At 42.7% G+C, this 14,593-nt stretch overlaps 1 protein-coding gene across 1 annotated transcript; it reads right to left on the minus strand.

Moving 5' to 3' along the window:
- Positions 1-122: 122 nt before the first annotated feature.
- lpin1a (lipin 1a) lies at positions 123-11,822 on the minus strand. The gene is made up of 23 exons (XM_058089109.1): positions 11,655-11,822; positions 9,554-9,754; positions 9,360-9,455; positions 8,705-8,801; positions 8,425-8,638; positions 7,568-7,636; positions 7,141-7,233; positions 6,896-7,010; positions 6,391-6,556; positions 6,005-6,157; positions 5,843-5,936; positions 5,560-5,759; positions 5,342-5,435; positions 5,200-5,269; positions 3,641-3,733; positions 3,523-3,572; positions 3,332-3,449; positions 3,115-3,263; positions 2,953-3,039; positions 2,729-2,881; positions 2,455-2,569; positions 2,280-2,383; positions 123-2,196 (listed from the first exon to the last, which is right to left on the minus strand). Exons 2-23 carry the CDS (start codon positions 9,743-9,745, stop codon positions 2,025-2,027), a joined length of 2,694 nt encoding a protein of 897 aa, XP_057945092.1. The 5' UTR covers positions 9,746-9,754; positions 11,655-11,822; the 3' UTR covers positions 123-2,024.
- Positions 11,823-14,593: the final 2,771 nt, after the last annotated feature.

Here is a 14,593-nt window from a genome sequence, read left to right on the forward strand (position 1 = left end):
AAGAAGATAACCATAAAGAGATAACTATAGAACAATCTACTATTCTTATGACACTAAAAATGAGAGGAAGCATCCTTTTCCTGATCATCAGTCAGGACAAATACACAAAGACCACACAGGTAGACATTTCAATATTTATATTGGATCTTTCACAGAAAGAATTCAATGATAAAAATAATACAAAAGATGGTAGGTGGATTGCATTCTATGTCACATAAATGCGGTCTTATGAATACTACTTCATAAAACAGAAATGAGGTGACCCGTCAGTGCTCCTATTATTATTATTAATGATGATGATGCATAGCAATGTTACCTTTAAAATCACATTTCAGGTGAGTAAAGTCCTGATTAGATACATTTTTGTTAAAAAACGAACTCAAATATTAAAATCACCACAGTCAGTCCATTGTGTGTATTCACATTCAATTAGCATGAGAGTACAAGTGCTAATTTACTGCATTTGTGTACTTCTACTAAGTTGTTATTGCCTCTCATTCTATTGCTTTAGTCAGCACCAAAGGTTTAGTGGATATTTACAGCTTTGTGTCGTCACATTAGTTTGTATTTACAGCCCCCCCCCCCCCCCCCGCCAACCCCCCAAGTGAGGCATAAGGGAATAACATGCAATAGTATTTTCCACATAGCAGTGATAGAAGTTGACATAAAAAGTTTGCATTGATATTGATATAAGGACAGTAACATACAGTGCGTACATGTCACTTTCACAGTAGCGCGGTCACGTGACCACATTGGTTAACACCTGTCTTTGAGTTTGAGGTCTGATTGCTTGGCTCAATCTAATGAGAACACCTTCCAAAAGACAATAATGATCACTTTTGAGAGGTATTGATTGAACAGTTGTCACAGTCTGCCTCGTACGGAGTGCTGTTTCTAATATTTTTACCCTCTCGTGTCACTAAATGTCATATTTTATTATAATACTACTACTAATAACCATATATTATGCTAGGAGTCCACTGGGTCGGCGCCAGTTGGTGCCAGTTGGCGCCAAAGATTATGTGATTGGCGCATAGTGGCTTGCTTGCCCTGTTGCCGTTATTTGACCAATTACATAAGCTTTAGCGCAAACTGGCACCGGCCCAGTGGACTCCTAGCATCATTGCCGCAACTTGGCTCGCGCCATTACATTCCAGTGGATTCCAATAGGCGGATTGTTTGTGACAGTTTGTTCCACTTGGTGGACACTTCGCTCCGATTGCTAGATGCAAGTGGCGCGATGAAGATTTTAAACATTTTGACATTTTCTTGCCACCAAACTGAATTTTTGCCGCCGTTACGGGCCACCACGAGCCAATTGGGAGGCAGTTTGAGCCACTGCACGCCACTAGGCACCTTATTGGCGACACTAGGCGCCACAGCAAATTGCATTGGCGCCAACTGGCACCAACTGGCGCCGGTCCAGTGGACTCTTAGCATTAATACCAGATATTATACATATCTTAACAATAATAGAATATATACAAATACTAAAAACCCCAAATTGATTGAGTCTTATAATGATGCTTCCCCCTCTATTTTCCCATTTTATATCCATTAAGGAACATTCAAGTGTCAAAATGTTAGAAACAGCACTTACATGTTGTTATCAAATGAATTAAACTGAACATTATTATATTCAGATTTCTATTGGATGGCATTACAGTATGTATAAATAATATTTTTATTTATAAATAATGCATTAAATGGTTAAAAAGTCCCTGATGATTGAGGCTGGGTTATACATTTCACGGCTATGCAATATATAATGTGTGTGTGTTTCCGTTTGTGTGCAAGATGGAGGTAATGAAGGCTGAATATTGTCATCAACTGTGCTTTTGTGTGCGAGTGGTTGTGCATTAAGAACGTTGCAGAAGTCTTCACAAGTGCCCCCCCCACCACCAGCCAATGCTTGTTGTGTTGGCCATTTTGTGCTTCTTTTGAGGGTAATTCTGCACTTGTGATGGCTTCCTACTTTACTGAGATGTAGTGTGAGTTTGCTGTTCGAGTGACCCACGCAGGTTTCAGTCCACAAGAAGCTGAGAGTCCTCCTGTTCCTCTTGTCTGCTGCCATCAGGATGCTGTTTACTCCAGTAGTTGCACTGGTCTAAAGCGTCCGAATGAGTGAAGTCTGCATCTTCTTTGTGGAGTAAGACAGGAAAGACATGATCCACCATCTCGCAGAGACGACCGAAACTAGACACAGACGATGTCGCCAGAGAAGTTAGTGCTGGAGGACCTTTGTGGCACACGGATGCAAGAACAGAAAGAGATCTTACGAGGAGATGTTGGTTTTGGCATGCTCCTGGACCAGCTCCCCCTTGGGATTGACAGTGAAGATCCTGTTGAGAGGAACGCCCACCTCCTTGTAGGAATACACGTCCTGGAATTATCCACATTTCATGTTCAAATACTCGTCTCGAAGTGTGTGTGTGTGTGGATGCAGGGTCTGACCGTAGCTCTGTTGCCGAAAGCAGCATAGAAAGGTTCCGTATTTGGGTAGAAAAGGTGCATGATGTCCGTGAGACACTCGATCTTAAACTTCTCTGGTTTCTTCTCAATCACTTCCCTAAAGAACATAAGACAAAATGATGTTGACACTGTATTTATTGCAGTCAATAATCCAAATCTATTTGGATTATTATCATTTTATTATTGCATGACATTAATAATAATAACAATAGTGATATTATTCAGCTTTTGTTTTGGATGTCATGTTGTAACCGACCTGTGCAAGGCAGAAAAAAGGCTGCTGGGACTGAGCAGCACCGGGCCCATGGGCAGCATGGTTCCTCTCTCATTGACCCAGTGAAGGTAACCTCTGGTCATGTCTGCCATCCCGATGGCCCTCGCCGAGCAGTACATGAACTTATAGCCATTTCTGACACACACAACCACAGCATGACACAATGTTGTGTAAATGAAGGAAGGTTACGAATATGGCTGACTCACTGGCTGACTTTATGGTAGAGCCTGGCGATGCCCTGGTGAGTCCAGTCTTTCCCCAGAGTGGGGAGGATGTGGCCTAGCGTGTCCGACCTGCAGCCACAAGACACCGTTCATCTCTGAGGCGTAAAAAAGATGGAAGTGAAGAAGCCGCCGGATGTGACAGACCTTGTGATTGTTCCGTCGATGTCCGAGATGACCAGCTTGTCGTCCCAGTTCCACAGATAGATGGTGCCGTGGCATCGACACGTGCCTTGATACTGAGTTGTCACGCTGAACACCACCTCGTTTGGACCCTCCTTCAGCTGCAGGCTTGCCTGAATGAAAAGTACTTATTATTTTACTTATTATTATTTTACATACTACTTAATCATTGTTATTATACCAGCTGCTCTGAGGTCAGCCTAAGAGTCTTCTTGTAACAAATGTTACCAGAAGCAACAATGGACTCAGACTGGCGGGTCACATGGTCTTCATCACTAGAGGATGACTCATCTTTCATTCTGTTAACAAACAAAACAGAATATTAATACAAAAAAAAAAAAAAACTAGAGTGAGTCAGGGGTGTGACTGTACCTGCTTGCTGTCGCCATGGTGATCTCTCCCGCCGTCTCCACCGGTGACTCCTGAAGGACACAAAACGTCAGCATGACTGCATGTTCTGGATGACAGTTCTTAGTGTCTGTTTACAAACCGATTTAGAGTCACTGGTCCTGCTCCTCCAGGAGAACCACCAGCGGCCGCCTTTCTTGGGCATCTTCTCCTTCATGATGTTCTCCACCGAGGCCTGGACAAAAGCATGCACATACCACGCAAAAGCCACTGAAAAAAAAATCCAAACTCACAAAAAAAAAAAACTCCAAGCGTGGAACATGATGGAGCTAGGAAAGTAAAGAAAACCACAACGTCCTGTCACTAGCGGAGCAAATGATAAAAGGAACAACAGTCAAGACGGACAGCAGTACAAAAAGTCGAATATCATACGGGCTCAGATGTTCTGGAGCCGAACAGACCAGGGAGGCAGTATGAGAAGAAGCCGAAAGCAGAAAAGAAATAACTCAAACACCAAAACTTGGGATGGAATGTGTGAGACACAATGTCAGTAAATAAAAGGGAGAACATGAAAGAAAAAGGGGACAAAGACATGACATCATTAAAGGGTTAGGACGCTCACAAAAATACAGCTAGATTTCACTCTGGTGTAAAGGCAACGTGTTTTGTACAAATTGGAGCCAGAAACAAACACACGAGATCTGGCTGAATTCCAAGGATGGAACATGAATGATACACCAAAGTGAAAATGTGTGAAATTAATTAGTGCAGAGAAGAAGGGATGGAAAGGTTTGCAAAGCTCGTTAAAAAAAGCATCCAGCGACCATTAGTGGCCCAAAAAGGACACTGATAAATAGGACGGAGTATTTGGGCCAAAATGGAAAAAAAAATAGAGGTGGGGTACACCCTGGTTGCCAGCCAATCACAGGGCACATATAGACAAACAACCATTCGCACTCACATTCATACCTATGGACAATTTGAACATGCAAACTCCACACAAAGATGACAGAGGGCGGAATCGAACTCGGGGCGCCTAGCTGTGTGGCCTGTGTGCTAACCACTCGTACACCATGCAGCCACAAAGGTAATATTCATTCATTCAGTCATTATCTACCACTTATCCTCACAAGGGTTGCGGGGATGCTGGAGCCTATCCCAGCTGTCTTCGGGCAAGAGGCGGGGTACACCCTGGACTGGTCGCCAGCCAATCACAGGGCACATATAGACAAACAACCATTCACACTCACATTCATACCTATGGACAATTTGGACATGCAAACTCCACACAAAGATGGCCGAGGGCAGAATCGAACTCGGGTCTCCTAATTGTGTGGCCTGCACGCTAACCACTCGGGTCACCGTGCAGCTGCAAAGGTAATATTTACACCTTTATTCTTGAAATTTTTTCCCAATGTGGCCCTAACATGCTCGTAATTTTAGCAGCACATAGCGCTAACATTAAAACATAAGAGTAGTGGGTCGGTCAGTGTGCAGTACATAACTTTAGCCACTAGAGGTGTGTCACACATTAAACACACTCACTCTGTTATTTAACTAGTATAATACTGTATGACAACACAGATACCAGCATTGTGTCTAATATATGGTGGTGAGTGTAACATGATGATAAATGATATATTGCAAATACTGTACCATCGCTATAGTATACAGTACTGCATATCACTGGGGTGGTCTTACCTGTGGCAATGGTTTCTGGTAGACCTGCATGGCCAACATGACAGGAGCTGCTGTGCTCCAGTTGTAGTACCTAAAATACAATCCAATAGTTAGTTAGTTGGATTGTGTGGCCATGAATGGAATGCAGTGTAGTCGTACATACTTGTTGCCAATCTTCACCACCAGATTGGGATCGTCGATAATGGAAGGGTTTTCTGAGAACTGCTGGTAGGTCACTGCCCTCTCCTGGAACTGCTCTGTTTAAATACGCAGTACATTCACAGTTCAAATTGTAGACATTATGCGACTACTATGGAATGAATTACCACTCAGCAACACAAAATGCAAATAGGTGTGCAGTGCTACAACACGTGTAAATACCTTGAGTGATCTCCTTGTTGTCGCTGAGGCCGCCGCACAGCGATATGGCCACGTGAGGGAGGTCCCCCATGTGGTCTAACAGACTGTCCAGTCCGCTGTCTACCCCGCTGCTGCTCACTGACTGCGGAGACTGATTAGCACTCCTCACGTCCATCATCATCATCTCTGTGTCCACCTTCATTGAGCCGCTGCCTCCATCACTGTGGGGTAAAGACTGCCAGTGTTAGCATTATTATGTCTATGAGAGTATATTTTTTTGACAGTGCATATGTATATCCTGCACCTTTTAGGGAAGTACAGAGCAGCTACTTCAGGCTCCAGTTCTGTGATGTCATCCAGGTACACCCCATCAGTGCCGAGGTGTTGGCTTCTTTTCTCTAGTAAGACATATGAGTCAAACAATGATACATATCTCGTCTTGCGTATTACGAAAGTAAACGTATACCTTTCCGCTTGGAAGGTGAATCTGTTCTTCTGATGGGACTTCCTCTGTTCCTGCCTTCCTCCAAATGATCAGGAAGGATGCTGGGGGACGCTAAACCTGTTGTTAAACTCTCCATCTCTGCACATGACGCACCCACACTCTCCACTGGGTTTCCTGTGGGAAAGTCAATGACGTCATTTGTTTGGCAATCTGTGCATTGCTGTGATGCCTCACTTTATAGCTCCTACCACTAGATGTCACTAAAGTAGTAACGTAGCAGAATACAGTAGAACTTCATTAAGTCCCTGTGATTGTTCAAAATTAAATTTAACCCAAATTCTAGGGATAAATACAAAACAATAACAATAACCCATATCAAGCTTCCTTTTAAGAGTATTTCCACTTACCACCATCATGGTACTTGTCAGTATATGTATCTTCTTGCTGAGTGGTATAGGGATTTTTTGAGGGTGCCCCGGTGTCGCTGATGGTCCTGAAGTGAGTGCTGGAGGACACTGGGATGGTGAATGATGTGGAACTTTCCTGCTTCTGATGGGAAGTCAGGAAGGACGGCTATAAGGTGAGAAGAAGGAGCCATAGGGTTTGTTTTGTCAGGTACAGTATACTACGCTTATGCATGTGTTCGAGTCTGGTGCAAGCCCCTTTTTGTGTTCCCTGTGCACAAAGCAAAGTCTGGAAAGACATGGAATCGTGGAATTTGTCATAAGGGGGAGACCAACTTTATACTTTATTGCATTTTCACTTCATTTAAGTGTGTCCCAAGTACTAGGAATAATATTAAAGAAGCAAATAAACACAAAGGCACGATATAAAGAGACACAACTGAAATGTAATGTTATTTTTAAAGACAAAGTGGAATGTGGTGTGTTTACGTGTGTGTAAATACAATACCTGTGCAGCTTGTGGCAGCTCCCCCCAGGTCCACAGCATCTCAGGGTTGTCTTTTGCCCGGCCGGCTAGCTCAGAGTCGCTCTTGGGCGTTGAAGACAGAGAATCATCTGCGTTGCTGAGAGACGTCACACATTTGAAACCCATTTGTCAGTATATTGAAACATATCTAGATAGTATGTTTGCTGAGTCAGCCAGTGTATTGTTTCCCCTCGGGTGATCAGAGAAGGTAAAAGTTTGGTTGCTACCTAATGTGGGAGGAGAAGTGAGAGGTCTGCTGTGGACAAGAGATGGACAGACCGCAGGACGGAGGGATGGAGAGAGTGTCCTTAATCACATGACTACAAAAAGATAAACAGACAGAGGTGAGAAACTCGGAAAGAGGAGCTAAGAGTGAAGAAAAGACAGGCAGTGAATCATGTTGTCAGATGTAGTCTCCAACAAGCAATAATGATTTAAAATGTGACAGTTTTTCTTATTAATAATTAGAAGACTTTTTTTTGAAAAATGACTGGTATAGTCGATTAGTCGAGTTGTAGAATTATGAACTTATTATATGATGGGCTGCTTGGTGGTGACTACAGAGATTCATACAATACAGAACAATAGAAATAATTAACCAGTGTATCTAAATGTGTGTGTGTGTGTGTGTTTTGGGGCCACATGTTACATTACCTCTGTGGATGCTTCCACTCTGGGCTGGTGTGTGTACTGGCAGCTGACCCTTGATCACTGTATAGTGTCCTGGTCACACAAAAAAAACACACAAACACACAAAGTTTACCTAGTACATAATTAACCAGTTTGTAGAATTAGTGTCAGTGTTTGTGTTGTGAAAATGTTAAGTGTGAGTGTTTGAGTTTAATAACACTGAGTTTGGGCGTGGCACGGCGGACGAGTGGTTAGCGTGCAGACCTCACAGCTAGGAGACCAGGGTTCAATTCCAGCCTCGGCCATCTCTGTGTGGAGTTTGCATGTTCTCCCCGTGCATGCGTGGGTTTTCTCCGGGTACTCCGGTTTCCTCCCACATTCCAAAAACATGCTAGGTTAATTGGCCACTCCAAATTGTCCATAGGTATGAATGTGAGTGTGAATGGTTGTTTGTCTATATGTGCCCTGTGATTGGCTGGCGACCAGTCCAGGGTGTACCCCGCCTCTCGCCCGAAGACAGCTGGGATAGGCTCCAGCACCCTCGTAAGGAAAAAGCGGTAGAAAATGAATGAATGAATGAACACTGAGTTTGTGTCTCAGGAATGTTCCCATGCCATCCATGAGGTAAAACTTCCTAAAAAAGCCTGGAAAGCCAGCAGCAGCAGCAGCGAGGACACTGCTGTGGTCCATTATGTCAAGGAAACAGAGATCACTGTGGGAACAGGACAAATTCTTGGAGCGCCTCCAGAAACTGGAGCTGCCTTTCAAGGGGCTTTGCGCACTCTGAGACAAATATGTGCATTCCATCTCTTTTAATGCGTGTCACTTTAAGACTTGGTTACAAGATGGAGAAAAAGAGAATTTGTCATCTAAAGACTAACCTGCCAGCGTCACCTTCTCTCTCCTCATCAGAGCTCAGGTCAATAGTAAACATGCTGTCATCATCCGAAAACTCCTCCCCGCTTTCGTCCTTTCTCCCTCCTCCTCCGTCTGGTCGAGCCTTTCTCCTCCTCTTCCTCCTCTTCTTGCTCATCCCACTGTCACCCTGCTGCGGTCCGATGCTCTGGGCAGGAAGTGAGCCGCACAGCATGCTGTCTGTGTGGAAACACAAGATAGCTTTTTTTTTCCCCCCATAAATTGTCCAATTTTAAAGCGGCATACCATGGTGACGTGTGCTATTCCTGCTCAGCTGACTTTCCATCAGTTCCGCTCCCGTCGACATGATGGGTGACGTCGCTAGGTATGCTGGAACGACTTCCTGTGAGGGGTTACAATGTATAATTTCACTTTCTTTTGTGAGGCTGTCTCACAGCCTTGGGAGACATAATAGCGGTTAAACCGATATAGTTAACTGTCCTTCCTTCTAGTCAAGAGATGTGCCCGCACGTTAATCCACCAGCTGACCAATGCATTCATTCACCTGCGTGTTACTTCATAATACAGTTGCAAGATAGTTTTTGCGGCATGTGTTGGCAGTTAAGCTTTCAATCACCAATCTATTGAGCATTCATACTTATTTATGTCTAAGACGTCTTATTTTCAGTTACTGTGTCACCTTAAATGGGGTAATACAAGGGTAATACAATAGTGACTATATGAGTGCAATGCTAAAAACATAGCTAGAAGGTCTTAAACAGGTTTTCTAAGCTCTAACGACATAAAGAAGGAAATTCGATTATCACAGGCTGGAACTACGATAAACGAGTGACGACTGTATTATTGAACTTAATGCAATGGTGGTCTGCTGAAAGGCAGGCTGTGTGTGTCCTTCGTATCAGTATGATTTGCTTCGTGCTGTGTTTGCGTCATCCCTCACCAATGTGTTCTCAGCTTCTTTAACAAAGAAGGCCTCTCCATTCTCCCCCAGTTTCATGTGCAAACTCACTGGTTCCCCGTTGATCTCAATGTCCACCTGCAGGAAGCAAAATGGATGATGACTGAAGAACACCATTTTGACCTTTGACTCCAGCTTCACATGTAACAAAAAAAAAAAGTACAATGCAATCTTACCACTTTCTCCCGCGAGCGCAGGACGCCCATCTTGCCGAAACGCACATGGAAGGGGGAGCATTGCAGGGAGCCATTGGGCTGCCGCACCACAATCACATCAATACAGCCAGACAGCGTGGCAGGGTTGAGGCCTCTGTACAGCTCCTTGACCTGCACAAACACCTGGCCCGCCAGCTGACCCACATAGTTCATGGTCTGGAACTGAACGGACAAAGAGAGAGAGATTGACCGCTGAGAGTCAAGCACACTTTATTATTGGGAACATGTTTTACTGTCATTTTTCAATGAGTCTAAAATCATAGGCTGGGTGAGCTATCATTTACTTATGAGTTCTAAAATATTGCAGTCATTCCACAGCTTAAGCTATCTAATGCTACACATTCTCTAGCTGTTTCACTTCCATTAGAAGAGACACTTAAACAGAAGTGTAAGCAGCATAGAAAATAGATGCATGGATGGATGTCAATATGTTAAGCATATGGTGTGAATGAATTATCAATACCAGATATGAAGAAGGGATAGCATTAAATAGGTCAGCTTCCTCCTGCTTCTTTTCGGACATATTGAATTACGGAAATGTAAACACGTGATGTTCCTTCATGTCATTTGTTAAGCGTTCACAGCTTCAAGGGAATGTATTTACATGGTATCTGGGGATTGGTACGGACCCCAATTCAATCATTTCGTTAACATTTTCTGAGGAAAAAACCTACAGTATAGTGTTCCATAATACTGAGGTGTTGGAAGATGAGTGGCACATTCCAAAGCATGAATAATTGATCATGCCATTCCAGGCTACTCAGACGGAAGCAAAGACGCACTATTTGTGGATTGTCTCGGTATTGGGATGCATGGAGACAAAAAGCAAAGAATTCCCCTTTTTGAGAGCGATTAATGATGCTGCACTGATCCAGTCCCTCTGACCCACCAGGCAGTAATGCACACAATGCCAAACATGGCCTTAGGCAGAGAGAGAGTGGACAGAGACACAAGGGTTTTGAGTCAAGATACATGAGGAAGTGAAAGCAATGAATCTAATAGTGATTCTATTGCATTAAACACGACTACTAATTTAAGGACTGAAGATGCAAACAAAAAAACAGTAAACTGTTTACGTTCTACACAGCTCTGCAATACAAAAATAGGTTTATTTGTGTGCTATTTTATTTTATTAGAAACAACTCTTACCACTGCCAACAACCACAATAGTATACAGACTGTATTGTTGTACGGTGTCAATCAAAAATTGAGCATTTTTAGCTTCGTAGAGATGGAATTTTGATACAACTCTTGCAGCTGAAGAAGTAGGCCAACACATTATTCAAACTAAGTACATTTTAATAACAAAGCACTATGTGGTTCCCAAATTAGCTCCAGAAATTGTTTGGCATGCAGTTTTACATTGTATATATATGATATCACAATGGCTTAACAATACACACTCATGATTCATGAAGTCATTGTCAACACTGACCATGTGCAAACACACACACACAACGGAGCACTCTCTCCAAGGGCATTGCTTCCATAATAGCCAATCACAATGCGTGTTTATTACGTAATGACCAATCACAAGACAACTACTGTGGGGGTCAATCAGTGTCATTTCGCGTACATGCACACAGCTTGTCTTATCAACAAACAACCGACAACAGAGACCTTCACGTTTAGGACACTTTCACTACCAGCATGTACACTTAATTATCATTTTTACTTACAACTAAAAATATACTAAAATATACAGTTCAGCATAAAGCATTAATTTTATGAATGTGTAAATAAATCGCATGGCAATTGCCTCAGTCCAGTCATACATAGTAATGATCTTTGGTCACATTTGAGGCTTCAAAACAAGAACATCTTATTAGTAATAATAATATTTTCATGTAATTAATGTGTGGCTTTCCCTGTAAACATCTTCCACATGGGTGAGGCTCTGCAGTGTAGTGTGCGCCGTCGCACACCAGTCAAAGAACCGCATTGAAAAATGTGCAAAACAAGCCCAGTCAAGCCAAGACATAACGCTAATATGCAAACATAATGTATGTTTAATGAATACAACAGTCAGCTCAAAGCAGTGCAGTGGCATATTATTACTTACATTAATAACAGGCTTTGCTGCTACTCCCGTAGATGTTCTTCCCGTCCAAATCCGGGCCGATTGGATGTGTTACCTATGTGTCCTCATATCAAACATTGTCATAAAGCTACTGTCGGATACGATAGCTGTTTTCCTTGCCTTTCTGCTGGTCAAGGCTGCGGTCGCTATTTAAACTGCAGTAGAAATATTCCTCCCACTGTCGCCGCACCGCAAATAAACTACCGTCTGATTGGTCGCGCCCGAGTGACGTCACCAGTGCCTGTGTACAAAAAATTGTACACACTGTCATTTTCTGGTGTATGACAGCCAAATCAAACATAGATTTTGATAGATGAGGTATAATAACTGTTATTATTGACAATTCATTCAAACAATGAAATTGTGTAACCTAATTCTAAAAGTATAAAGACTACTAAAACACTGTATTCACTGTATAAAAGTACTTGAAATTGTAGTCAAATACAATAAAAGTGCAGGTCTAAAAATCCACTCAAACAAAAGTAACAAAGTAACTTACTTTTAAAGGGGATTTCCTGCATAAATAAAATAAATCTTCCTGTAAAATTTACCATCAGGGCGGTTGCCCTGTCAATCATTCACTACTGTTTCCAGGTTCAGCATTTTTTATTCATATTTTTTTCTACTCCGTAGTAACATTTAAAATGAAGCACAAGTACAACCATGTCTCTCTCACCTTCAAATTGCACTTCTTAAAAACCAAAACTATAACATATGTTCCCATTAGTGGTTTAAAGGAACACATTGATGTCTATGTGTATGTGATGTGTATGTGTATGTCTATATTTGTTATAATTCATTCATTCATTTTCTATACCGCTTACCCTCACAAGGGTCGTGGGGGTGCTGGAGCCTATCCCAACTGTCTTCCACCCTGGACTGGTCGCCAGCCATTTAAATGGCACATATAGACAAACAACCATTCACACTCACATGTTAGAGCAGGATGAGAGTGGGTTTATGATGCTTTAAGCACACATTCGAAAGTGTAGTATCTTGCGGAGCCCCCGAGGGGACATGGGTGAAAATAATTCTGATGGCTGGGCAAAAAAAAAAAAGACACATTTCTGCAAGATCCTACAAAACTTTTACAAGATGAAGCAATACCTTTGCAAGAGCTGGCAAAAGTCACTTGCGTTATCTCGCAAAACTTTCTAAACTATGTGAAGCTACACTACACACTTCCAGTAAAAGCTAGACTAGCTAGGTTGTAATTTCCATCTTTAGCATTTTCGAATCCCATCCATTCATCCATCTTCTCCTGCTTATCTGAGGTGGGGACGCGGGGGCAGCCTAAGCAGAGAACCCCAGACTTCCCTCAACGTCCCCGACTTCGTTCAGTTCCTCCCGGCAGATCCTGAGGTGTTCCCAGTACAATTGAGAGACATAGTCTCTACATAGTCTCTTCCCCGAGGGCCCCTACTGGTTAGACGTGGCCTGAAGGGCATCCCGACCAGATGCCCAAGCCAACTTTTACTATAGTGTCTAATGTAGTTCCTGGCGGCACGGTGATCTAGTGGTTAGCGCGCAGACCTCACAGCTAGGAGACCAGGGTTCAATTCCACCCTCATCTCTGTGTGGAGTTTGCATGTTCTCCCCGTGCATGTGTGGGTTTTCTCCCATTCATTTTTTCTCACATTCCAAAAACATGCTAGGTTAATTGGTGACTCCAAATTGTCCATAGGTATGAATGTGAGTGTGAATGGTTGTTTGTCTATATGTGCCCTGTGATTGGCTGGCGACCAGTCCAGGGTGTACCCCGCCTCTCGCCCGAAGACAGCTGGGATAGACTCCAGCACCCCCCGCGACCCTTGTGAGGAAAAAGCGGTAGAAAATGAATGAATGTAGTTCCTGATCAAAGTATCACTATTGTATAGTATAACAGCTGATAAGTTACAATACGTATGCAAGATATTGCACAATTTACTTGTGTAACTTCCTGGCAAAGAGATCCATCCATCCAATCATCCAGAAGCGGGGTACACCCTGGACTGGTCGCATACTTCCAGTACATATAAGACATAATCATGTCTGGTGTGTCTGTATTTAGTCTGTGTGAACCACACTCTGGCTTGGGCATGAATGCCTGTGTATGAGTGTGTATGTGTGTGTGTCCTTTGCAGGAGGTTTCACTTTAACAGGAAACCAGTGCAACACAAAAAGACCGCATGCATGCATGTGCTGAAGGTTAATGTCGGTAAAATATTAGTTTCACTTTGGTTCAGGGGAAAAAAAAGCTTGATAGTCTTGTTTTCTTATTTTTTACATGTTTAGTGCCTGGCATATGGAGGTCAACAAATGTCGACCATTTTTCTACATCTACAACAATGTAATCTGATTATGTTAATGTTACGTAATAGGCCACACACTTGATCTGGGACAAACAGTTCCCCCCATAAAGAAACACTCGGTTGCTCCTTGGCTGAGTTCTATTTCCATGTACTATCTGTACTGCTGCCCAGTGATTCTCAGAAACAAACTTCACAAGTAGTACTGGTGTCCAGTCAGGCTGAATGCTTTTTAATTAGGGATGTCACAAGATCGCCTAAGATTAAAGCGTGAAAAGAAAAAAAAAGACGATAATAAAGTCATGAATTTATCACACAATGAATGAAAATGGCAAATAATTTTGCCCACCTCATTATACTATATTGCCATGTGCATGCCTAATACCTCGCCTCCAAACAGGCAGAAAAAGGGTTCCCTCAAGTGTTCCCAAAAATAATAGAAATGTGATTTTATCAAGCAAAATAAATGCTCCAATTTGTTTTCCTCATCACATTACACATTTGTGTAGCCACTTATTGCTGGGCCAAATTCTAATACTCCATATTAAATGCTAAATACATGTCAACAAAATGGTAGCCACTACTATGCTTTAGTATGACTGTGTGTGTGTGTGTGTGTGTGTAATTGAAGTT

This window comes from Doryrhamphus excisus, chromosome 12, assembly GCF_030265055.1.
Source record: "Doryrhamphus excisus isolate RoL2022-K1 chromosome 12, RoL_Dexc_1.0, whole genome shotgun sequence".
NCBI lineage: Eukaryota > Metazoa > Chordata > Actinopteri > Syngnathiformes > Syngnathidae > Doryrhamphus > Doryrhamphus excisus.